Source organism: Podarcis bocagei, assembly GCF_964188305.1.
Source record: "Podarcis bocagei genome assembly, chromosome: 7".
NCBI lineage: Eukaryota > Metazoa > Chordata > Lepidosauria > Squamata > Lacertidae > Podarcis > Podarcis bocagei.
The window spans coordinates 54,599,504-54,626,883 of record NC_138132.1 but is presented as its reverse complement, the minus strand read 5'-3'; the positions used below and the strand labels follow the sequence as shown (position 1 = coordinate 54,626,883).

General features: G+C 43.6%; 1 protein-coding gene across 1 annotated transcript in view; it reads left to right on the top strand.

Annotated features, from left to right (window-relative positions):
* Window positions 1–5,510: 5,510 nt before the first annotated feature.
* CRISPLD2 (cysteine rich secretory protein LCCL domain containing 2) overlaps window positions 5,511–27,380 on the top strand; it is a 49,894-nt gene continuing 28,024 nt past the window's right edge. The window contains exons 1-2 of the mRNA XM_081201225.1: window positions 5,511–5,692; window positions 22,816–23,137. Of these exons, the coding sequence (XP_081057351.1) occupies window positions 22,889–23,137 (249 nt within the window). The 5' untranslated portion in view covers window positions 5,511–5,692; window positions 22,816–22,888. The remainder of the gene's footprint in view (window positions 5,693–22,815; window positions 23,138–27,380) is intronic.

Here is a 27,380-nt window from a genome sequence, read left to right as displayed (position 1 = left end):
GGCTTTGGCAATCAGTTTAGCCCGTGAGCTGCTGCTCACCTTCCCTATTTATCCTATGAAAAGTATCTGAAGCGAGACTTTACGCACAGAGCAAAACGCTCACCAAATATATCTGTTTCCGGAGGGGCGGTCAGGTAAGTTGATTGTGGTGAAAACAATGAAGTAAGAACCTTAAAGCTTAACATAAGCTTCTGTAGACTTCATAGAAGGCATGATATAATCTTCAGTTGCAAGAACAGACCCACAAAGCTGAACTGAAAACTGTGAGGTCTTAAGGAACAAGTGCAAACAGTGATAATTACACTATTACCCCTGTGACCATTGTCAAAAAGCAGTTGTATTGCCAGTACAGACATCCTGGCATTGATGAGTCAATTAACTCCTCCTTTGTGATGAAAATCCATTGTCCCAGTTCAATCCAGAAGTGATAGACACATCTTGGTGAATGGCAATGCACTCATTTTATGTTCCAGTCTTCCTGTGAAGTCCCTTTGTTCCAGAATGACCACTTTAATGTCCATTAGATTGTCCCGGGAGGATGCAATGATCTCCCATAGGTTTTTGGATATTGCCATTTCTGATGGCAGATTTGTGCCTATTGGTTTTTTTTTTCCTGTAGCAAATGTCCTGTTTGTCCAACTTAGAATACAAAAGGGCACTGATTTGCTTGTTTATTAAAGTGCTTCTGTGCCACCATATCATAAAATATCAGAGCGGTGTACAACCCTAAAATATAAAACACTGTTAAAAATGATACTGAGAAGCATTAGAGTGACTGCTAAAAAATTAATAATTAAACTGCTACAAAGACTTGTCAGTGTAAAAATGTATTCCAAAGACACCTAAAAGTCAAAAGCAAGGGTGCCTCCTGAAACTCTGCTGGAAGTCTGTTCCACAGTATGGAACCTGCGACAGGAAATGCTGAGACTTTTGTGACACCTCTGTGACATATATGACATTGGAAGATCAGCTGTTGCCTTTGGTAGACAACTGGGAGTCTGACACCTCTGCTAATCTACTGCAAATCACCCAGAGATAGTAGTTCCCAGTCTCCCTTCTACCCATCTCTTCTCTACATCATAGAACATACAGTTGATTTACAGAATTTGCTGCCAAGAGTTGCGATAGCCTGTAGTTTAGAATGGTATCAAAGGGGTATCACAGACAAATTCATGGAGAAGACATCTGCAAATGACCATTAGTCATGAGGAGCCCTAATGGAACTTCCACGGCCAGAGGCAATGCATTACTGAATACCAGTTGTTGGAGAACAACAGCACAAAGGAGTGATGGCTTTCATACGCTGATTGTGGAGCTTAACCACTGCAGGAAGCAGGTGGCCAGACTGGATGGGCCTTCCAGATACTGCTGCTTCTATCAGCCCCAGCAAGGAGGGCCAAGGACGGAGACAGATGAACCATCCAACAGGGGTCTTCTTCCATTCTTGACCAGTCTAGTACACTTTTTGAAGGCCCAAAATCCACCACTGGGAAAGAGCTTTATTATGAGTTGTTCCTACATGTCTCCAAAATAGTGAACCACCTTGTGAGTTCTTCATAAGAACACAGAGTCTGATGCATCAAACCAATGGCTCATTTAGTCCAGCATCCTGTTCTCTAGAATGTTTCGTCATTTGTCCTGGAAATCGTGAAAGCTTGCTCACTATTTCTTGACCTTTTGTTTGGTCCTAATAAAAGTACTTTGTTTTTTTCTTCCAATAAATTTTTATTGTTTTCAGTAAACATACATTTACAACACGTTTATAGCATATATGCATTATAAAGCATATATAATTATCTTTAGCTCTGCCGAGCTTTGGACTTCCCTCCACCCCTTCGGTAAGTATCATATATTTTCTAACCTTACATATTTTGTTTAATTAGCTTATTTTTCCACCCATTGTGAGAGTTATTCCAACCCATCCGGTGTCTTTAATGCTTTACAATTGTCTTTTATATACATCAAATATTTACTCCAGTTTTCTTGAAACTTCTGTTCATCCTGGTCTCGTATTCTTCCTGTTAATCTGGCCAGCTCTGCATAAGTCATCATCTTAACCTGCCTTATAAAACGTGGTCCTAATAAAAGTACTTTGGACTAGCCAAGCTGCTATCTATCTATCAATCAATCAATCAATCAATCAAATATTTCAATGTGTAGTCTCACAATCTTTTTCTACATACTGTCTTGGAATATGAATGACAGTGAAACAATCAATCTTTTTTGAGAAAGTAATAATAAATATTGTTTTTCCTCAAGTGGGACAACTCTTGAGTATAGCATCAGAGCTCCCCCTAATGTTCTTCATGGTACAGGAAGCTGCCTCTTTGGAAACATGGTCAATGAAGATGCCAACTTCTTGGGATCAGGTTTTTTCTGATTACTTTTTGCAACATACGCTCCTCTCATGGCTTATGACACTTAACATGTTTCTGGAAGGTTTGTGGCAACTTACACAGTGGCTTGCCCTGTTTATCTCAAATGAGTCAATCTGGGAGGGAGAAAAGAATGTGGGTTGCGGTCTCACTGGCACTGCATTCTGCAGCTTGCCCAGGTACTCTGAAAGAAATGGACAAGAGATTCAGAGGCTGACGCAAAACAACAACAACAACCTAATCAGAACTCAAATCACTTCCACATTGATTATTTATAGAGCAAACATCCTGATCTGTTTGCACAAAGTTTGCAGGAAGTTTAGGCTACACTTGCTATTTAATGAGCATTCATATTCTGATTTGTTTGTAGGAAGCTGATAAGCTGTATCAAGCAATTATTATTCCACACCTTCCTGATCACACAAAAATATGGGTGGGAGTGGGAGTATGTTTGTTGCACAAGAGTATGGAATTAACCTCCCTCCCTCCCTTCGTTCGCGTTTCTAAACTGCTTGCTATTTTAAAGTCTCTGAGAAGAAGACAAACATACATCTAAAAATCAATCAAGTACAGTGGTACCTCGGGTTAAGTACTTAATTTGTTCCGGAGGTCGGTTCTTAACCTGAAACTGTTCTTAACCTGAAGCGCCACTTTAGCTAATGGGGCCTCCCGCTGCTGCCGCACCACCGGAGCACGATTTCTGTTCTCATCCTGAAGCAAAGTTCTTAACCTGAGGTACTATTTCTGGGATGCCGGAGTCTGTAACCTGAAGCATATGTAACCCAAGGTACCACTGTATTGTAAAAGGAGAGATTTAAAGTATTTAAAATAGTATTTTAAAAACAGGTGAAAACAGAATTTCAGTAATAACAACATCTGATCTCATCCACAACAGGGAAATCCTGTGGAAAAATAAATATATTTATAAGACACCTGAAACAACAGATGGATGGTGTTTCACAATGGGCAATAGGGAAGGCAGTAGGGAAATTCTGTATTGTGTTTTGGCTATTTAATGAGCAGTTACTCTGATTTCTTTGTGAGAAAGTTAGACAAACAGTGCATCAAAGCAATAAAAGGTAAAGGTAAAGGACCCCTGACAGTTAAGTCCAGTCACAGATGACTCTGGGGTTGCAGCTCTCATCTCGCTTTACAGGCCGAGGGAACTGGGGTTTGTCCGCAGACAGTTTTTCCGGGTCATGTGACCAGCGTGACTAAGCCGCTTCTGTTGCAATGGAACACTGAAACCAGAGCAGCGCACGGAAACACCGTTTACCTTCCCACCAGAGCGGTACCTATTTATCTACTTGCACTTTTGGCGTGCTTTTGAACTGCTAGGTGGGCAGGAGCTGAGACCGAGCAACGGAAGCTTACCCCGCCATGGGGATTCGAACCTCTGACCTTCTGATCGGCAAGCCCAAGAGGCTCAGTGGTTTAGACCACAGCACCTTCATGATGGCTATGTTCTGTTTCCATTGTCAGGGACAGTATCCTTCTGAATGCCAGCTGCTGGGAATCACAGGTGGGCAGAGCGCTGTTGTGGCCAGGTCCTGATGTGGGCTTCCCAGAGGTGGCCCAATCCAGCAGGCTCTTCTTGTGTTTTTGTATTCATGCTTTGCAATGCATTTCCCCATCACTTCACTTCCTGCGGTTTACTGTGCAAGACCTCCCAATCAACTGTAATTGCATAAACTGAACTGATTGCATCACATCTAATAAAACAGTGACAGGCTGGAAATGTCCTAAGCCAATGGGAGCAAATGCTCAATGAACAGATTGTCTGGAAGTGACCTTGACTGCAGATGGAATAGCTCATTACATCTCAGCTAAGTACACCAGTGAGGTTGCAAAGGCAAGAGGTATGGGAATGGCCACAGCTCAGTGACAGAGCATCTCTGTCGCATGCAGAAGGTCCCTGGTTCAATCCCCCATAGCATCTCAATGCAGGGAGAGCTGGGAAAGTCTCCTCTGAAAGAGAGCTGCTGCCAGCCAGTGCACTTAACATCTGAGCTAGCTGGACCAATGGTCTAGTTTGATATAAGGCAGCGTCTCATGTTCCTATGCTCCTTCACCCCGTCAACCTCTCGCAGCTTCGGAAAGGAGACTCTCAGCAGCGCCGCCAGTCAGCCTGCTTGGGAAACCGCGTTTCGGAGCTGAGGGCAGCCATAGCAGAATCTCAGAGCCGGAGGGAAGCAGCGCCTGCAGAAACGCCACGCGCATTTGTAGGGAGGAGGCGCGCGGCCAATGCTGCAGCCACTCCGGCCAAAGAGGTCAGTCCGTGCCTTCCTCTGAAAGTGAAGGCAGGGGCAGGCGGATCGGGGGTCTACCGACAGATCTCAGGATGCGTTTCAGCAGGGATTTGTGTCCCCCAATTTCTTCCCTGCCGGAATGAAGATAGTTTGGACTAGCCAGAAGTAGATTAAAATAAAAATAAAATTGCTGGAGAACTCAGAACTGTGAGTTCCCACATCCAGTTTTGCTGCTTAAAACAAATTCCTGGAATCCGAGCGCTTTTGCGCCTGGGTCCGCGTGATGGATGGATCGGGGGATTCTAGTAAAACACGCTCAAAGGAAACACCACAAGTCCGAAGCTCGCTCGCTCGCTCCCGGTCTAAGGTCCCGCCCTCGCCCCCTTATCTCGCCAATCCACTTTCTCAGGCAGGAGGAGACGTCTAGCCAGCTTGCCCATTTCACTCTGGTTACCAAAATGGATTGCTCCTGTCTACGCTTCTCCCTGGCGCTGTTTGTTGGGGCAAGTGCAACACTTTTGGAGAAAGGATTGCAGTGAAAAAAATCTGGCAGCAATTATTCAGCTGCCCTAACCGTCTTCTTTTAACTTCACACGTTAGGTTCTGTTCAAGGGAAGACTGCGAGGATGGGAAAAGAGGAGAGGCGGTTTTTTTGGTGGAGGGAGTTTCACTCAAATCTGTTGAACTTCCCCTTCAGTGCAAAGCCCCTTCTCTCCTGCGGAGGCTCAGATGCTGCTAAGGAAGCGCATCTTCCAGGGAAAGAGGAATGATTCACTCGTATCTTGTCATAAGGGGTGGGAAGTAAGGGGGGGAGGGGGAGGAGGAGGAGGAGGAGGAGGAGGAGGAGGAGGAGGAAAGACAGGATGGTATAAAGCAAGAGACCAGACACTGCTCTGCCACAGTTGCTCTGAGGTCCTGGGAGAGAGACGGAGTACACACTCTTCTTCCCGCTTCTCGTCTGCCCGCCTCTCCTAATACTTGAAATAAGAGACCGCCACCCGCAGGTTCCAGAGGAGTAAATATAACAAAGAGGGTCTCTTTCCCCCTCCTCCTTCATATTTTGCAAAGGTGAGTGCCGATTTTCTTCCTTAAAAAAAAAAAAAAAACATTTTAATTTTTTTACAATCGGTGTTCTTGCCCCTAGAGAATCCAGAGGGCGTAGCATTTTAAGTGAGAATTCTAAGCCTGATCCTTAGAGATCAGTCTCAGGGGCTCTGGAGATTTATAGCCAGTGAATCCGGACTCTTTCCCCTCATCTGCTTTCTCAGAGGGATGGGGTAGTTTTGTCCATTTTTGCTCTGTGCTTTTATTTTTGTGTAATGCTTTTATTTGCTTGCATTTTCAGCCTGCTCTTTGGATTGCATCCAACTTAAGTTAGAGCTAGGCCTATTGAAATGAATGGAAACCAATAACTTGGGTCCATGAATTTCAATGGGTCTACTCCAAAGAGGACTTGGTTTTTTAAAAATTGCATTTATGTCCCACCTTTCCTTCCAAGGAGCTCAAGGTGGTATACATGGTTCTTCCCCTCCTCACTTAATCCCCACAACAACCCTGTGAGGTTCAGCTTCATGACTAAGTGGAGATTTGAACCCTGGTCTCCCAGGTCTAAGTCAAATGCTCTAACCACTGCACCATACTGGCTCTAGATACATCCCTTTGAGAATTATTTTTAAAAAAGAAAGTGGCAAACAAGAGCAATTATTATTATTAGATGTAGCTGATATTAAGTTGTATATCCACTTTGTTTTATAGCTGTGTGTATTTTTTATTTTTAATGAAAAGGTGTCTGAGTTTATTTATTAAATGAAACTCACATACGTCCACATCCATCCATGCCAGCTCTATGCAAACTGAAAGAGTGTGACTGACAGGCTCATATTTGTCCACTTACAACTTTAACCCAGTCCAAAAGTCAAAATTGTGTCTGCTAGGCTATATACTTGCTCCCTCACAAGGGCTGAGTCCTTGGTATGTCTGTCTGCTGAACCAGATCATTTTTGCTCAATGTTTTATGGAACACAGCAGAGCATCTGGTGCAATCTTCACCTCTCCTCATCTTATGCATGGATAACCTTTGTTCCATGCGTTGCCTGCTAGTAAATGCTTCAGTGAAGATGACTAAAGAATTTACATTGTGCTTGATTGTAGACTTGCCCATTAACTTCAATGGGTCTACTCTGAGTAGGGCCAGCATGGCATACAACCTACTTTCTCTTCCTCCCACATTAGCTCATTAAAAACTGCTGACTTGAGTGCCAGTAGACCCAAGATGTAGTAATCTGAATAATTGTCAGAAAATATTGGATAGTTTTATTTATTTATTCTGACATTTAAACCCCATCTTTCCTCCCAGGAGTTAAGATAGTGGACATAGTTCTTCCCCTCTCCCATTTCTTCCTCACAACACCCCTCTGAGGTAGGTTAGGCAGAGAAACAGTGACTGGACCAATATTCCTAGATGACTGAGGATTTGAACTTAGATCTCCTGGGTCCTAATACACCACACTGGTTCTCAGCAATAATGTATTTACCTGTCTAGATGTGGGATGAGTTTTTTTTTAATCAGGAATGGGGGGGAACCTGTGGCTGCACAGATGTTGTTGGATTCCAGCTCCCTTTATGACAGGATCATACAACATAGTCTTGCACTGAGTCAGATCGTTGGTCCATCTAACTCAATAGTGTCTACACGGACTGGCAGCAGCTCTCCAGGGTTTCAGGCAGGTGGACTCTCCCAGCCCTACCTGGAGATGCCATTGGGGGATGGAACCTGAGACCTTCTGCATGCAAGGCAGAGGCTTTTCCACTGAGCTATGAATCTTCTGGGCTGGGGCTGATGAAGGGTAAAGTCCAACAGGGTCTGCACCTTAAACAAGCTGCTACTTGTGTGAAATAGCAAGCTGCTTACAAGTTATATTAAAGCAACATCATTCATTCTAAAGCTGGCACATCCTAACAGGCTTGCTCCCATCTATTCAGCCCTTCTGAAACTCCTCATTTTCCATCATGCTCTTTCTATTAGGAACCCATGGCGGATGGCAGTCTTCAGCAGATTCACACGACTTAGGCTGCTATCCTGTAAATACTTACCTGAGAGTAAGTTCCATTAAACGGTACTTCTGAGTAGACATGCATAGGACTGCTCTGTACTAATCCAGGGCTATGCATGTTTACGCAAGCCTAAATCCTACTCTGTTTGGTGGGGCTTGCTTACTCCTGGAACAACATGTACAGGATTGCAGCTATCGTTGGTTAAAATATATTTTTGCGGGGACATAGCTGATGCTGAAGAACAACTAGAGAACATGTTGTTCATTTTGGTTAATGGTGTAAGAATTGCTAAATGCAAAAAGGAAAAAAACCAATATCCTTAACTAGTCAGCTCTTCAGTGGGTTGCTATGTACTCTTAAGAATCAGAAGGGTTGACTATTTGGGCTGGGGTAGAATGAATAGGCTTCTATGGCCTATAAGCTAAGTGGGCTATAATTTTAAAAGGGATTATTAGATCCTATGGTCTGATTTCAAGATGGGACAGGACAAATCTCTGTGTTGAGAATGTGAGTTCAGCATGGGCTGCTGTGGCTGCTGGAAGGATTAATCCCATCTCCCGGTTGAGAATTAACCATTATCTGTTTATTGAGCTGCACAGTTCAAATACCTATCAAGTTTTTAAACAGATCTGTAATATGAAGACAGGGGTCCCCAACCTTTCTGGAGGGAGATTGGGGGCACATTTCAGAATCTATCAATGTACCCATTTCACAGAAGACAAACTGACAATGCAGAGAAACCCTCTCCTCAAAGAGCAGGCAAAACATCTACATTCCCTCCCCAATAAAATACAGACACAGGGACACAAGGAGCTGCCTTATACCAAGTTAGGTGACTGGTCCACCTAGCTCAGTACTGTCTACACTGACTGGCAGTGGCTCTCCCAGGTTTCAGACGGGAGTCTCTCCTGACCCTACCTGGAGATGCCACTGATGGTTAAACCTGGGACCTTCTGCATGCAAAGCAAGTGCTCTACCACTGAGCTATAGTATTTTCTCCAAATCCCAGTTCTCAGGGTTCCATGTACAGCATAGATTGAAATCTCTTTGCAAAAATACAAAGCAATGCTCTGAGCACTTGGCCAAGCATCCATCTGATAGTTTCACCTGCTGAATGCTGTGCTCATGCACAGATCCACCATGCCTTATTTTCTAAGAAGGCAGTTTGCTCTTGGGAATCATAGCTGATGGGACTCTGTGCAAGAAGTGTGACAGAACAGGGGCTTCTTTTATTGGCCAATCCTGCCTCAAGCCAGGGGTGTGGGGTGACTCTGCTTTTGTTCCCAGATCAAATATCACTTCAACTGATCATACCAAAGGTTTCCCTTTTGTTCCATCCCTCCAGATTCTTTTTCCACATGAGGCTTCTCCTGGGTCTGCACCAGGAGGCATTTTTTCTGCCGACTCATGGCTTTCTGATCCATCCCAGATGTTGACGCGGCATCTGTAGCCTAAGCCCCGCGGATTGAAAAGGAGGCCATGCTCCTACAGTTTCCTCCTCCCTCCTCCCCACTCCCACCCTCTTGCTTAAAACAAAAGCAAAGTTTATTCAGCTGCCTAGATGGCAGCAAGATCCTTTCAAAAGAACTTCAGGGGCATACCAAAAACTTCCAACACAAACACAGTTTTGTTTGGGCAATTTTCTTTTTGGAAGGAATCTCAAATGCTGTGAGCCCATGAGAGCTTGACTTGAGGGGTTGGTGGTGGTATAGAAAGCCCTAAATTATTGGGAGCCCAGGTATACCAGAGAAAGGGCCTCTTCCAGGCATACCCTGCCCAATTATTAAGATCCTTCTGGTGATCCCCTGCTTGCTATCTCAGCTGGTTTGTATGTCGCTCTTTTATCCCAGGGGAAGAACCTTTGTATTTAGCCTTTGGGGCCATCGTTCTTTGCTGACTCTGCTACTTTTGCTTTCTTGCACTTCATAGTCTCCTGAGACAATTGGGTGCCAGCAACAACAGCAAAAGCTGCTCCTGCTTTGCTTTTGTTTCCAATTTAAGCGTGGTTCCCAGGAGTGCAGTGGCCAATTCAGAAGCACAGGATACCTTCGTGACAGTCACTGTCAAGTGCCCTCACACCCTTCCAAGATTATGCAGCTTTCTAAGATTCTACAACCATATTATCATTATACAATATTAATAATTAGGGGTCCTTTGCAACAATCAGTGCAGAACCTCCATGTGTTGCCGTTCAGCTACTATTTTCTGTACACATACATGGGCAAATGACTTGGAGCAATCCAACATCTTCTCCTGGAGTTACACGTTTTCCACGAAGTTCCCTTGTTTGGAACAGAAGCTGCACACCATTCTTTTGAAATGGAAGCACCTTCTGTTCTCAGTGTTCCTAAATACTTAGCTTTGGCTCAAAAGGCTCCCGTTTCATGCTGACTGGATGCTGGATTCAGGGACCCTGCTGCAGAAACTCTGGACCACAACCCCACTGATGCTGCCAGGCTGTCATTATTCTTAGGTGGGATTCAACCACATATTGGCAAATACAGGTTGCACCATTGTCAGTCAGTGAGGACATTACTGAGCAAGACAGACCAATGCAGACTCCTTAGAAATGTAAGAAGAGCCCTGCTGGGTCAGGCCAATAGCCCACTGAGTCCAGCATCCTATTCTCATAACGGCCAACTGGCAGATCACGAGTGGCATCAGTGTTCTCCCTGCATGTGATTCCCAGGGACTGGTATTCAGAGCCATACTGCCTCCAATAGTGGTGGCAGAACCCAGCCACTGATAGCCTTATCCTCCATGAATTGGCCTGATCCTCCTTTATAGGCATCCAAGCTGTTGGGCATCTTGGAAGGAGGCATCCCTCGGGAATGAATTTCTCCAAGAAAGGAAGCACAGCAAATCTTGGAGGAATGTGGTGTCCATGGACCCACCACCTGATGAGAAGTCTGGTCTATCAGGCTTCTCCCTTACCCCCCCCCCCCACACTATAGTGCAAGCAATGGGGAACCTCTTCCTGACCCACCAGGCACCTGACCCAATGCGGCAGTGAAAGGCATGGCTTAGATTCAGGGATGGGGGATGAGCAGCTTAGCCATTGTGCTACATAATTGATTGAGAGAGGGGGGGGGGATCCTGCTGTGGCTTAATGATCTCGAGTCTTCCAAAGTGAATAGCGGGTCATTCCTCTGCTTCCCTGCACAGGGGCACCTTAGAAATCATAAGCTGGGAGAGAACTCTGCTTCTGCTCCCCTTTATCACAAGACAGAAGAGCAGCGGCCAAGCTCCCAGCTGGAGGCCAACGCTAGACAGTGCTGTTAGCTTAAGCTGCATAAAGAGCAGACAGTTCCCTTCGAGGTCAGGATGGGATAAGGAGGGGAGAGTAATTAAAGTGTTTGCCTGTCCCCACATCTGGACTGTGTGTGACACAGCAGGACTTTTCTCTCTGAACATATTTATATGGGGATGCATCCAGTGTTGCCTTTCAGCTTGCATGGCAGACTTCCACTGGCGCAATGGGATCCCCCCCCCATCTCTCTTCTCCCCCACAGTCCCACTGGTGATACACCCCCAAAATTTTCTCCAGATGGTTGGAGAACCCTTTGAAGCAGATTTTTTTGGGTGTGGGTTTGTGTGCATGAAGAGAAGAGGAACAGGAAATCCCACTGGGCAAATGGAGTGTCGCCCATGCAGTGCTGGATAGCACTGGCTAGGTTTATGACGCACTTCCTCCAGGTTGTTCTGGGCAGCATTCATAGGGTCCACCAAGCAGGGGTGGATGGGTCAGCCTAAGATCACCCCATTCATTTCTCCTGGTGTCCTACCTTGATCTCTTCAATCCGGTTTTGTGCAGATTTCTTTCTTTGTTTGTTTTTTAAATATTTATTGAGATTTTCAAAAAATCACAAAATAAAAAGAGAAAAAAGAAAAATACAAAATAAAAATAGTTAAAAACAATTCAGTCTTTCCATCACATATTTTCATTTGCTTATTTCCCGGACCTCCTCAAGCCTCCCTTTTCTGTATTCCAATTCAAATTGTTAATTCAGCAAATCCCTCCCCTCTTCAATCATCTTAATCTTCAATTTTAAAGTATTATAACATTAAGTTTTTACCTATTAATAACCATTTTCTCATATTCTCTTATAGCATTACAGCTAAAGACCACTTAGTTTCTATCCAACATCATTCTAACATTCATTAATTTTACAATATTTCTGTAGATAGTCTTTAAATTTCTTCCAATCTTCTTCCACCGACTCTTCTCCCTGGTCTCGGATTCTGCCAGTCATTTCCGCCAGTTCCATATAGTCCATCACCTTCATCTGCCATTCTTCCAGGGTGGGTAGATCTTGTGTTTTCCAATACTTTGCAATGAGTATTCTTGCTGCTGTTGTGGCATACATAAAAAAAGTTCTATCTTTCTTTGGCACCAATTGGCCGACTATGCCCAGGAGAAAGGCCTCTGGTTTCTTCAAGAAGGTATATTTAAATACCTTTTTCAATTCATTATATATAATCTCCCAGAAAGCCTTAATCCTTGGGCACGTCCACCAAAGGTGAAAGAATGTACCTTCAGTTTCTTTACATTTCCAACATTTATTATCGGGCAAATGATAGATTTTTGCAAGCTTGACTGGTGTCATGTACCACCTGTATATCATTTTCATAATATTCTCTCTTAGGGCATTACATGCCGTAAATTTCATACCTGTGGTCCACAACTGTTCCCAGTCAGCAAACATAATGTTATGTCCAACATCTTGTGCCCATTTAATCATAGCAGATTTGACCATTTCATCCTGAGTATTCCATTTCAACAGCAAGTTATACATCTTTGACAAAATCTTAGTTTTAGGTTCTAACAGTTCTGTTTCTAATTTTGATTTTTCCACCTGGAAGCCAATTTTCTTATCCAAGTTATATGCCTCCATTATCTGATAGTAATGTAGCCAGTCTCGCACTTTATCTTTTAATTTCTCAAAACTCTGCAATTTCAATTTGTCTCCTTCTTGTTCCAAAATTTCCCAATATTTTGGCCATTTAGCCTCCATATTAAGTTTTTTCTGAGCCTTCGCCTCCATTGGTGATAGCCACCTTGGGGTTTTGTTTTCAAGTAAGTCTTTATATCTTGTCCAAACATTAAACAATGCTCTTCTGACAATATGGTTTTTGAATGCTTTATGTGCTTTAACCTTGTCATACCACAAATATGCATGCCATCCAAAAACATTATTAAAACCTTCTAAATCCAAAATGTCTGTGTTCTCAAGAAGCAGCCATTCTTTCAGCCAGCAAAATGCTGCTGATTCATAGTAAAGTTTAAGGTCTGGCAGGGCAAATCCACCTCTGTCCTTTGCATCAGTTAATATTTTAAATTTTATTCTGGGCTTCTTGCCCTGCCAGACAAATCTAGAAATGTCTCTCTGCCACTTCTTGAAACAATCCATTTTGTCCAAAATTTGCAATGATTGAAACAGAAATAACATTCTTGGCAATACATTCATCTTTATAACAGCAATTCAACCTAACAAGGAAAGCTTCAAATTTGACCATATCTCTAAGTCCTTTTTCACTTCTGACCAACATTTCTCATAATTGTCTTTAAATAGGTTTAAGTTCTTAGCGGTCATATTAACCCCCAGGTATTTTACTTTCTTAACCAATGTTAAACCTGTCTCCTTCTGAAACCTCTCTTTCTCAATCTGTGTTAAATTTTTCTCAAGTACTTTAGTTTTTAACTTGTTCAACTTGAATCCTGCCACATGACCAAATTCCTGAATCAATTCTAATACTCTTTTAGTACTAAATTCTGGCTCCTGTAATGTCAATACTAAGTCATCTGCAAAAGCTTTCAATTTGTACTGTTTGGCTCCGACCTGTATACCTTTGATCAAACGGTCCCTTCTGATCATGTTTAGCAAAACCTCCAGGACCGAAATAAAAAGCAATGGGGAAATTGGACAGCCTTGTCGTGTCCCCTTTTCTATCTTAAATTCCTCTGTTACCACGTTGTTAACTATTAGTTTAGCCTTTTGTTCTGAATAGATTGCACTTATACCATTTTCAAACCCTTGACCAACCCCCATCCCCTGAAGATTTTTCTTCATGAAACTCCAAGAAATATTGTCAAAGGCTTTCTCCGCATCTACAAAAATTAAAACAGCTTTAGTGTTAATATTCACTTGCAACTTCTCTAAAATATTAATTATATTTCTCGTGTTCTCAGACAAATGTCTGCCCGGGAGAAAGCCAGCTTGGTCCTTATGTATCTCCTCTACTAAGACTTTTTTCAGTCTTTTAGCCAAAATGTCTGCAAAAATTTTGTAATCCACATTAAACAGGGATATGGGGCGGTAATTCTTGAGTTGCATCTTTTCAGACTCATTTTTCGGTATTAGTGTAATATAAGCTTCTTTCCACGACTCTGGCGCTTTTTCCCCCTCCAAAATGTCATTACAAACCTCCTTTAGTGGTTGTATTATCCAGTCCTTCAAGGATCTATAATATTTTGAGGTTAAACCATCCGGCCCTGGAGATTTGCCCAACTGCATGTTCTGAATGGCACCTTCCACCTCCTGTTCTGTTATTTTGTAGTTCAAGATTAACTTATTTTCTTGAGAGATTTTTTGAAGTCCATTTATTTTTTAAAATTGGTCTAAATCAAACTCTTTCAGGGGCCCTTGTGAATATAACTGTTTAAAATACCTCTGGAAGCATTTTCTAATTTCCACTGGATTCTGGATGTTCTTTCCTTCCACTTCCAAGTTGGTGATGGTGTTGAGTTTTTGTCTTTTTTTCATTTGCCAGGCTAACAGTTTTCCACATTTATTGGCCGCTTCAAATGTCCTTTGTCTCATCTGTTTAATTTTCCATTCTATTTCCTGATTCATCATCTTCATATATTGAACTTGGTATAATTTTATTTCTCTCAGAATCTCTTGTGACTTTTGTTTCGCTCTCAGTTTCTTCTCAGCCTCTTTTATTTTTTCCCAAAATTTTATCTTTTTTCTCATTTTGAGTTCTCTTCTTTATTGCATTCTGTTGAATAAGAAACCCCCTCATAACTGCTTTACTTGCGTCCCAGATTACTCTTTTTTCAATAGTAGTGTTCATATTTATCTCAAAATAGTCTCTCAAGGTTTTTTGGGCCTTCTTGGTAACTTCTTGATCTCTAAACAAGGTGTCATTCATCCTCCATCTGAAGGAACCGGCAGGTGTTAGTTTCATCTCCATTTTCACAGCGTTATGGTCGGAGCAGGTTTTAGGGCAAATTTCCACTTTTCAAGTCTTAGGTGCCAGTCCTCTAGTTATCCAGATTTGGTCAATTCGTTGTGCAGATTTCTTTGAAAGAATGCATGAAAAGATTGCATTTAAATTGGACACACTATTTGTACGCATTTCCTTCAAATGTACATTTTCCAATGTTTTCCAGTGCAGTTTCCCCATAAAACACTTGCTTGAAATGCATTTGAACTATGAAACATGCATTTTTTAAAAAAGAGTGGAAACTGCATTGCAAAATTCAAAGGGGTACAAAATTCAGAACTGTAGTTTCAAGAAAGCTCAGGACTGTCAAATTGAAGTCTTCTGCAAAAGAGAGGCCAAACAACATTTAAGGCTGTGCCTACTCCACACACACACACACACACACACACACACACACACCTGCAATAACCTTGTGAGGAAGGTTAGCCTAAGAGATAGGGACCAACACAGGTCATGGAGTGAGAAGGATTCAAGCTCGGGTCTCCCTATTCCTTTCTGGAGGTGGAGTGCTGGACTTGAGAGAAGGTTGTGGTCTGATCCAGAAAGCAATATAAAAGGTGCCCTGCTGGCCTATCCAGCCCAGCATCTTGCTTTCCACTGTGGCCAATTAGATGTCTTTGGGAAACCCCTAGCAGGGCATGAATGCAATAGCCACTCTCTTGCTGTTGCTGTCTCTGGCAACAGGTGTTCAGACTGATACAGCCTCTGAACAATAGAGCTGGAGCAGAGGGATATTGATTTTGTTCATGCTACTGCTCTTTTGGGGAGTTAAAAGCTGGTCAGGAGGCTGAAGTTAGAGCTAATTAGAGAGAATTGCTCAGAAGCAGGATCTAGGCCAGGCATAGGCAAACTCGGCCCTCCAGATGTTTTGGGACTACAACTCCCATCATCCCTGACCACTGGTCCTGTTAGCTAGGGATGATGGGAGTTGTAGTCCCAAAACATCTGGAGGGCCGAGTTTGCCTATGCCTGATCTAGGCTCAGCAGAGGAAGTTTGGGATCTTTCTTCTTGAACCAGATTCCATTACACAACCTTAGGTTGATCCTCTGAGCCTTTGGATTCTGGAGAATGTCAAGGAATGTGAGACTGGCCGACGAGTCAATGCTTGCTTGGCGCATAATTTCATTATTTCATTTTAAATCATGTCATTGCTGAAATTCCTGGTTCTGGCCACTGTCAGTGACAGGATACTGGATGACTTGAGAGGGGAAAGAGAACTTGTGGACATTTTGGCCAGTCTCTTTGGCCAGTGTTTACTTCTCTTCTTCCACAGATTTTTATCAGTCTTGAACCGACTCCTCCTTTTAGAGAAGCACTTTCTGCATCTTGTAAATTACTCACGCAGGACACTGCAAGTCACTCAGCACTCTCAGGCGGAGAGAGGATTGTCTCAGTGTATTCTTTTCATAATCCCTCTGAGAGCTGGTTCTGACACATGATGGTTGCCATCTGGAGGCTGCTTTAAATTGGTCCACGTGGTGGTTGTCATCACGTGGAGAGCTGCTCACTCTAAAACAGCTATCCTAGGTCTTAGACAGTGAGATGGTTCCCAGCAGCTCTGTTGAGAGTTCTTAACTCGGGGACCTACAGCCCTCCAGATGTTGTTGGAGACTATGAACATCTGCAGGGCTGCAAGCTTGCTGCTTTTGTTATAAGTGAACTGGAAACCTTTTTTGAGGGGGTGGGAGAAACAAAGCTCAATAGCAGAGCACCAGCTTTGAATGCCGAAAGCCACAGCTTCAACCCCTGGAATCTACAATTTGAAGGGGATAATTTAGCCAGGTGATAGGGTAGAATTCTTTCTAAGACCCCGGAGAGCTGCTGGCAGAGCAGACAATACTGAACTGGATGGGCAAATAGTCTGACCAGATTAGGCATCTCCTGCAACCTCAATAATGCAAAATGGCTCGGCCACTGGACTTTGACACCTGTCCCCCAAAATTAACTGCAGTGGGTTCCTAAATCTGATAGATGGCAGGAAAGGATTTTTGGTGGGTGTAAAGGAACACAGGAAGCTGTCAGCATTGTGTGCACTGACTGACAGCAGCTATCCAGGGTTTCAAATGGGGAACATTCCCAGTCCTAACTGCAAGCAAACTAGTTGCTCTACCACAGAGGCATTCCCTCCACTAGATGGATGGTTTATCTAAACTGGGAGGTTGCTCCCTACCTGTTCTAGATGGGTTCACACTCTCCCGAAAGGGTGAACCACGTCACTTGGAGCAAGCTCAAGCTTTGAAGCCGTGCTTGGCAAAGTGGTTTTGGGCGGTCACTCTCCTATATTGTTGGGCCTCCACCAGGCTTACCTGGTTCCAGCAGGTTCACAGATGCATGCTGGACTGCTGCCCTTTAAATCCCCCACAATTTCCTTTTAAATCAGCGCTGTTCCAGATCATTGTGGGAAACTAAATTGGTGGCCTCCATTGAGTCAGGTGTTGCTCGCACGATCCATTATTATCTAGTATTTTCCATTCAGAGATGAATAATGCCTCTGGGAACAAAGAGGCAGTGGTCACATTCACACCATATATTTATACAAATATGGATCTACAGTGGTACCTCGGGTTACATATGCTTCAGGTTACATACGCTTCAGGTTACAGACTCTGCTAACCCAGGTTAAGAACTTTGCTTCAGGATGAGAACAGAAATCGTGCTCTGGCAGCGCGGCAGCAGCAGGAGGCCCCATTACCTGAAGTGGTGCTTCAGGTTAAGAACAATTTCAGGTTGAGAACGGACCTCCGGAACGAATTAAGTACGTAACCTGAGGTACCACTGTACTTTAAACAGTCATGACTTCCCCCAAATAATTATGGGAACCGCAGTTTGCTGTTCAGAGCTTCCCTATTCTCTTCCCAGAGCTGCAGTTCCCAGAGTTCCCTGTGAAGAAAGATTGGTTGTTAATCTGGAAACTGCAGCTCTGGGATGGGAATAGGAGTCTCCTAACAGCTCTCAGCACCCTTAATAAACATATACGGTAATTTTTAGATGGGTGGGGGAAGCCATGACTGTTTAAAGTGGTTTTAAATGTGCTTCAAATGTATGGTGTGGATGATTGCAAGGACAATACCCTGTCTGTTAACATGGTAAGGTCTAGCTGCTGGAAGGATTTAAAGAAAATTGGCTGAGGTGTCCGATCCTGCATGCTCCCCATCCTCAGTGTGCCTACATAAAGCAGCTAGTTTGCTGCCTCTTGTGTGTGTGTGTGAGAGAGAGAGAGAGAGAGAGAGTGCCAACAAACATTACATCAGATTGGCACATTGCTTCCTCTGTAACTTTACTGCAGAGAGAGCAAGCGAGCAAAGGCCTGGCCCTGTTTGGGAAAGACTGCCTGCGAGGTCTGATGGGGCAGCGCGGTGGGGGGGGGGGAACGACGACGCGGCTTATGGTAACCGTCTGCTTCCCTACCTAAAAAGCTGTCCGCCTTGAGCAATGGGCCAGGCTAAAAGGCCACATTGTGGACGCTTTACAGAAGAGCATCTATTTATAACCCCCTCAGAGAAGCCTCTGAAAGTAGGAATTGTTCCCCTGAAGTGGGTCAGACTGTCTACAAAAGTAACAGCTTGAGGTTAGCCACAGCAAGCCAGCCTCTTGCTTGAGTGGGGTTTTGCAGGAGGGTGTGTGTGTCAGTTGGGTGACGAGGACAGGACCAAATAATGCTGGAAAGAGAATGAGGTTAAGGCAATATTTGCCCTGAAAAAAAGTGAACTCATTGGCCAGGAAGCTAAGAGGCACATAGTTTGAGAAAGGAGAGGGGGTGGCTGCCTTAGGTTTATCAGTGACTGTCGGATGGGGAGAGAATGAATGGTGGAGAAGATGCTTTAGATGCACAGAGCTCAGAAGGCAGGGGCCCCTCTAAAGGGAGCGTGTTTCAAAGAGATTTCCTCTGCAGGGGAAGAAAATCTCAAATCTCCCTCTCCCTCCCTCCCTCCCTCCCTCTCTTTCTTCAGCTAGAATTGCTTTAAAAAAATGTTTCTTGCTAAAGTTTCCCTCAACTATACAGAAGTGTCAGCCTCCAGATGCTTGGATTTTAATGTTTAATGTGTCTTTAATGTTTTAATGTTTAATGTGTTTAGGGACTGAGAGGAATTTGGTTTTCTTTGCATTTTTATGACAAACACTATACTTGGAATGTTGCACTTCTATAGGTTTTGCAGCGTGGTTCTCCCACCAGACAATGTGTACAAAAATGCACATATTTGGGGAAAATGTGTGTAAAATGCATAGGTTTGTGAAAACCAGAGGCCAAAATGCTTCCGTTTGGGGGAAAATGCATACAAACATATTGGGGGTGGGGGGAGAATCACACTACAATGCTGACAAATTTCCATGATGGTTTTTCTCCTTATATACACAAAAGTCACACTTTGCAGTTCATGTGGTCACGGAGAGGCTGGGAAGTGCTCCCCCCACTCTGTGAAACAAGTTTAATGAAGGGAAGGAGGTGCTTGACACAGTGGTTTAGGAAGTAACTGTCTGGAGTGCCTCCCATCTTCTTTAAATGGGGGTGGGGTTTGGGGTGAGCTGTGTGGGGAGAGGTGAGGGGGTAAGTGAGGTTGTAAAGGGAGGGTTGGTCAGGTGCAGAGGGAGGGCAAACAGGTTTTTGGGGTTGGCAGGCAGAGCAAGCAGGAGTGGCAGCCCCTAGGTTGTTGGTTTTTAAAAATGCAGATTGCTGTGGGAATGTGAGAAGAGTGAGAAACAAAGAGAAACTGAAATTGACAGTTCCATTCATCCCAACTTCAGTTATTTTATATATATATATATATATATATATATATATATATATATATATATATGTAGGTTTTGGTGTCTTCGGGTGTCTTCCCGTGTAAGAGTTGGGGTGTCTAGGCGACGTTTCGACGAGGTCTCACTCATCATCTTCAGGCTGGTGCTTTCGGCTTCTTGTTACTAGAACAGAGCTCTGTTCTAGTAACAAGAAGCCGAAAGCACCAGCCTGAAGATGACGAGTGAGACCTCGTCGAAACGTCGCCTAGACACCCCAACTCTTACACGGGAAGACACCCGAAGACACCAAGCTCTGTTCTAGTAACAAGAAGCCGAAAGCACCAGCCTGAAGATGACGAGTGAGACCTCGTCGAAACGTCGCCTAGACACCCCAACTCTTACACGGGAAGACACCCGAAGACACCAAAACCTACATTCCTGTACCCGTGAAAATCTACGAAAGCATATATATATATATATATACACATGATTACATGATATATGTATATGATGATATATTTCACAATATATCATATAGTGTGTTATAAGAACATAGTGCATAAACAAACAAAAAGAACCATGTAATCAAAGCATAGCCGAATAAACATGCGTGCTTAAACATCAGGCGTGGCAATGAAAATATTTTATCAGGAGCCTGGAAAGTTGGAAATTTTAGCAAGGAAAGTACATCTGTCCAAGATGGCTTTATGGCTTTGGGTAAAAAAGCTTAGCTGAAAAGTGTTTGTTCATGTGTGAAATGTATGGGTAGCATCTCACTATGAGGGAATCTGACTGTGCGAGACCACTGGACACGTGTACTTGTTGCATCAAAGCCATCATTCTCCATCAATGTTACCACTGACTTAGGGCACATCCAGACATCCTTTTGTGTCCTGGCACTTTCCCTGGGGAAACCCACATTTTATCGCTGAATCAGAGCAAACGGCAATGCACAGAAAACCTGATTGCTCTGATTCAGCAGTAAAGCACAGGTTTTCTGGGGAATTCACTGGAACAAAAAGAAAGAAAGAAAAGAAAAACCACTCAGACATGGAGCATTAAAGCCCGGACTGGTGCTGAGAAACCTGGCACAAAAGGAAGTCTGGATGAGCCCTTAGTGTAGGCATCTGGCTTGCTTTCCAATGGCCAGCTCTTTCCATTCCAGCTGCCTGAAGAAGGAATGTCACAAGGTCTTTGTATGCAGTGTTGGCTGCAGTTCAGTGGTAGAGACGTTGCTTTGCATGCAGACTGTTCCAGGTTCAAAACTAAGGCAGATGCCTGTTTCCTGTGCTCTCTAAGTCACTATTAAAATTGTTCAACATCTCAGATCCATCAGGGCTCATCTTACATCATTGCAGCTAAATATCTTTTTTGCCCAACTCCATCCCCAGACCTCACTGATACCATTCTAGAGCCAGTCCAGCACCCTTGTCTTTCCCCAGCAAAGTGACATATAAGTAATATAGTAAATTAGAGAAAATCCTGGTGCTTCCTTTGCAAAATGGATCTTTCATTTGCTCTGATATTGCTGGTGACAGATTTTGGGAGCAGGCAGAGGGTTCTGAGTCTGTTTTTCTGCCAGGCAGAAAGAGCTCATAGCTCATGGTTGACCTCTTCAACCTGGCTCTTTGGGAATGTCTGCTGTCCTTTTCCATTAAGATGGGATTCTGCTTCCATGATAATACTTGGCAGGACCACTTCTCCTGTCTGGGCTGGCCTGGAAATCAACAGGGATTGGGGCTATTGAAGAGCTTATACAGGGTATAGATTGTAAGGGCATCTACTTTACAGGCAGAAGGTTCCAGGTTCAATCCCTGGCATCTCCAGGTAGGACTGGGAGTGATCCCTATCTGAAACCCTAAGACTCACTGCCAGTCAGTGTAGACAATACTACCAATGTCTAGGACAGCCTTTCTCAACCTGTGGGCCCCCAGATGTTGTTGAACTACAACTCCCATCAACCCTAGCTAGCAAGGCCAGAGCTCAGGGTTGATGGGAGTTGTAGTCCAACAACATCTGGGGGCCCACAGGTTGAGAACATCTGGTTGAGAACAGCTGGTTTAGGAGAATGCTGGCCCTACTGTTAGGCAGAGTGAAGCATCCACCTCTGGTAGCAGATGCTTGGTGCAAGGGGTAGTAAAATCTCAGAGGACAGAGTTTGTGCACCATGCAGCCTGCCTTTCACCTAAACTAGCTTGCTGCCCTCAGTTACAGTAAAGGATGCTGTCATCTGTCCGGAAGTTAGAGCCCGTTGCTAGCACAGTTGGCTCCTGAATATGTCATGGGAAGGTGCCATCTACTCTTTCACCTCAGACATCAAACTGTCTTGGGTCAGCCCTGTCTGAGAGGAGAGGCACTGATGTGGGAATGAACCAAGTAATGGATTCCTCTCATGTCGAATGGGAATTCTGCCATTACCCCCCAAAACATGAATGACCTGCTCTGTTGAGGCCCCCATTCCATGCAGCTAATGTCACAATGGGCAGCTAAATCTTATTGCAACAACAACAGAAAAATGTAAGCTTTCTGTTTCATTTAATGGAGAAAAACATGACAGCGTGAAGGACCCCATTTTATAAGTTGGGGTAGAGGAACTTTCTTTTCTTTTTTCCAATTATTTTTTATTGAGTTTCAAAAATGTTAACAATTTAACTTCTAATTTAATACAAATTTAAAATAATTGTTATAACTTGATTTCCCACCCTTCCTCCTTGCTCTTTCCATCCCCACCCTTTCCTGCTGCATTATATAACATACTTTTATCTGTTACATTTTCCCTTCATTACGACTAATTATTCATTAGGGTAAGGAAACTATTTCAAGCCACATTCCCTTCTGAGGTAGACATGCCAATGGTGGGTGGGCAGGGTCAGAGCCAAAAGTGGATAGAGCAGTGGATGTGAATTTTACCTTTTCTCCAGGACACTAGTCTTAATTTCTTCACACTCTCACAACCTCCATCCAAGCGAGCAAGAAACATTGGAGTTCAAGGGCATGTTTCAGCCAGCCAGAAACATAAAAGGGTGTGTGAAATAGGGATGGTGAGGGGTGTGGCTAGGAAGAGGGTGTGGCTTGGGTAGTGACATGAAGGCCAGACAGAGAAGCCTAGAAACCTAAGAGCTTGCCCAGTGTCAGGCTGAGAATAACTAAACTTTCTTCACTTTCCCTCTTTACTTTCTAGATCTGTTGCACAGACCAGAAGACATCCCTTTGAGGAGTGTTTCTTCTCTCATCCCAAATCCACTGAGCAGAACATGGCCAGAAGTCCCACTCTGACTTGGACTGTTGTACCATTTGGGCTACTCTTCCTAGTCCATGGAATCCATTGCTTTTTCTTGCCCAATGCTACCGAGTTGGAAAGCATCCTCAGTAAATACCAGGAGGAGCAGCCCCACTCAAGGACCAAGAGAGCCATTTCTCGATCGGACAGAGAAGAGATTCTAATGCTTCACAATAAACTGAGAGGTCAAGTCTACCCTTCAGCATCCAACATGGAATACATGGTGAGTTCAAAACGATAAGTGAGGCTTAGCTCTGCCTCAGAATTTCCCTTCCACTCCTGCTCCTTTGTGTGCCATTTGTGCTTACTTTCCCAAGTTCTGGACATGAATTTTTAGGAAATATGCACCACAAACAGAAGCCTTCTTCTTGTACAGCTTGTAAGTAAAGACCATGTATTTTCCTTAGCTGCAGCTTTGGTGATACACAGACTTCAAGATCCCAGTCATTACATTAGGATGACCAAAGATACGTTAATACTCAATTACATGGAAGCAGGGCACAGGAAGGTTTTATTACACATTACAAGGGAGACTTAATATAGGCTTGCCTGCTTGGGTAACAGCCACCAAAACTGGTAAGCCTGCATCGATATTCCCTTTGTAATGTGTAGTAAAAGCTTCCTGCTGTCATGTTGAGGTGTATTTTCCCATCTTTGCTCTACATCACTGGCTGCCACTACTGAGGGTGAATAAACACACCGTGGTTGATTCCTATAACTTTGCTCTTTAGCACTGCTAAGGAATTGCTTTTCCACAAGCAGCTGGAGGTGAAATAAAAATGATGCCTCCATGTATAATTTAATATAGTGCTATATTATCTAGTGTTGCCCTTTTCTGTGGCCAATTTTCTTTTATAATGCTGAGACTCACAGGTAAGTACTGTTCAGAGTATTCAGCCGCCCAGAGTTATTCAGCAAAAGGGCTTTCAGATGTTAAATGAAACTTGTATTGCTTCTTGTTGAGTGTGGCTGAGGGATTAACAATCATTCTTATTTTGCTATATAAAAGAGTGGGGAATGAAAGTTCACCAGTAATTTAACTGAACAAGGAAATTCACCCATGAGGGGGGCTTTAATCACTTATCTCCCAAGCCACACTCAACAGGAAGAAATGAACTATGTGGAGCATGGCATGTGAAACCTTTTCCTTTTCCTTTTCCTTTTCCTTTTCCTTTTCCTTTTCCTAGATCTAGTTATACGACTTTCTGGTACCCAAAGTGTTTCCATAATTAGAAACAATCGATAGCTGGTTCTTAGCAGAATGTTAACAAGAAAGACAGATGTTAAAACCAGACCCAGAAAAAACATTTCCAATATGTAACATAGGGTTAGGGAGGAATTCGTTTGGACCACCTTTTGCAGGGGACAGGTGCAGCTGAAATATGCCCTTCACCAGATTTTGCAAAGCTGGTGTGATGCACAAAAACTACAAACCCTCACCCCCCAAATATGTATTTTACATATGTCAGAGGTGATGCATTGGAATGCACTGAAAAGTGGGTATTTGGGGCAAGAAAGTGCATACAAAATTTGTATATATTAAATGAAGACTTCCTGTGTTCTTAAAAAAGAAAGGAAAAAGCATGGAAGATAAGAGTGTGATGTGTGAATGTGGAGAAACTGGCCCACTGAAGAGAAGTAACATTTTTATGTGTTGCTCTGTCCACTTTTGTCTCTGGTCCTGGCCATCTATAGCATGTGGTTGCCAGAAGGTTGCTCACAAGGGAGTGTGGCCCTCAAGCTGTGGCCCAGCTTCATAACGGACACCTTGACTTAGGATGGGTGCCATCCCTGTATTGACTGTATCTCCATTCTTCAGCCTGGCCCTGGAGACTAACCTATTTTTGGTCTCATTTAGGCCATATGCCTGTTAACAAATTCCAGTAACAAGGAGTTTCTCCTCTCCTTCAAAGTGGTTTCCTGAAGCAAATTCAGCTCAGATTGCAGCTTCTTGAGTCATTGCAGCTGGAAAGGAACTGTTAGTAGGTCAGGTCAACCCAGGGCTACCCTCTGCATAGTTTGGTTATTCGCTCAACCTCTCTTGCTAGAAAAAAAGAAGGCTCTTTTGCCAGGGCTCTGTCATGGCCTCGCCTGGCCAAGCTGTGAAACTCAGGGTGGAGCTATGCCGATGAGGAGGGTGGGTCTACGCTTGGTGCTAAATGCCTCCCAATGAATTCTGGAGGAGAAAGTAGAGCTAGATGGGCTGTGAATATGGACCTGTTGAGCCCAATCCCCTCCCCAGAGGGTCCCTGAATAACACAGAGGGCCAGTGTGCAGGGTGCAGAGTGCTGGACTTCAGATAAGGAGGCCTCTGTTCAAATTCCTGCTCAACCATGAAGTCCACTGGGTGGCCTTGGGCCCATCAAGATGGGTGTCCCTGATTCAGAAATGACATATTCTGGAAGAATGGAATGTATCTCAGCCGGCTTGTTTGAATGTCCGTTATTGAAAGTGATGATGCATAGAACATAGAAAGCTGCTTTATAGGGGCCAGACCATTGGCCCATCAAGTTCAGTATCATCTGTACTGATTGGCAGACGCTGTCTAGGGTTTCATGCTGGAGTCTTTCCCAGCCCTGCCTGGAGATGCTGGGGATTGAACCGGGGACCTTCCACATGCAAAGCAGGTGCTCTACCACTGAGCCATAGCCCTTTGATACACATCTAAGGCTATATACACCCAAGGTGCATTGCTCCTCACTCACCCTCCTCTCCATCCCAGAGGCAATTTAGGTGGCACGGCCACCATTTCCCATGTTTCCCCCATAAGAACCAGAGGTGAGTTTCTCACCTTCCGGGGAGAAAAGGAAGCACTGTTATTTTCTTCAAAAATAAGCACCTTAAAAATTAGATGTGGCGAAAACAGGAAAAGAAATATTTTTAGCCCAGCAGCTTTCCAAGTCTTTTACTATTTGTCATCCAGGTTTTGTCAGTGAAAGAGGAATGTATAAATCCTTTCCAAGAAATTCTATTACACACAGACACAGACACACACACACACACACACACACACACACACCCCTTAACACATTTATGTGGAAATCCTAAGGCTTTGGAATGCGTTTGACATAGGTCCAGTTTTCCACAGACTAATGAGTCAGAATGTGAATAAGTGTCCATGTGCCCTACTTTATAGAGAGCAGTTCTCTCTTTGAAGGTGTCTTCTGTTGGCAGGAGGAGACTCCTCTGTTTGATTGTACTGTCTGCTCCATGCCTGGTTTAAGGTATATATTTTAAGATTTTATATATGGATGTTTTATGATGGCCTATATTTGTAATGCCTAATAAAGGTTTAGCAAAGTACGGAGGTTTAAGGTAAACAACATTTAAGAGGGGAGAGCAGGTAGGTCTTGATGTTGCCCACCGATAATTTGCAGCACCTTGCCAGCAGCCGACAAGAGCAGGCACACTGGCCGCAGTCTTCCTTGCTATGTTGCAAAGTTTCCTGTATGTATTTAAATAACTAATTCATTTAATTTATTTTAAAGCACTTATAAGCCACTTAATCTTTTTTTAATAAGTGGCATACAATGTGAAACAAAGAAACAATATCATTAAAACAAAAGTACAACCTAAAACCAGCAAAACAGCAACATAAAAGCATATAAAAATGAAAAATAAAATAGGAATTGAGGGATTTATTTCGTTTGCATCTAAATGTATAAATTAGCGTATGCCAATATTATGTATTTGGCACCTTCTTCATTTTTTTTCTTTAGGTAATGGGTTTTATCTTTTTTGGGGGTGGTGTTGATGTGTAAAGGACTACCCTAATTAGGAAGCCAAATTCTGTGATGCTACAACAAAAAGGCCGGTGTGCAGGAGTGGGAAAACTTTTTGCTCCATGGCTCAGATCCTCCAAAAGATCTGCTTTGTGGGCTAAATTTGAGAGATGAGTGGGGTTGCCCACTTGTCAAAACTCCTTGTGCTTCAATCTGAAAAGGAGAGGGAGAGAAACTCTCATCTGTTCCCTTTTAAGCTCTAGATCTCTGCAGCCAAGCACTTCAAGGCAGTCTCCACACTTCACCCATCTCCCCACTTAAAGCAAAGGGCTTTAACTTCTGAGATTAAATCCTGCCATCTGGGCTGCAGGATCCTGTTCCCTGCTGCAAGCAGGTGCTGTGGCTGATACAGGATTAATAAATACACTGTCTTCCCACACATCAAACAATGTCAGCTGATGGGTGAGTGGGCACGATTTATTGTGGCAAAAGCAATTCAAGTGTTTCATGGAACCTGATGGGCAACATGGTCCCAAAACATCTGGAGGACCACATGTTACCCATCCCTGGATTACCTTTCAGGCACTTGGCATGGCTCTGCTAGAGTCTTACACACACACACACACACACACACACACACACACACACACACAAAATTATCATCTTTGCAATGAAAGTTAAGATCTTCAGGATGTTAAATTGGGTGTGATCTCTTGCTCTCCATAATTTGGTGGCCAGGTGCAC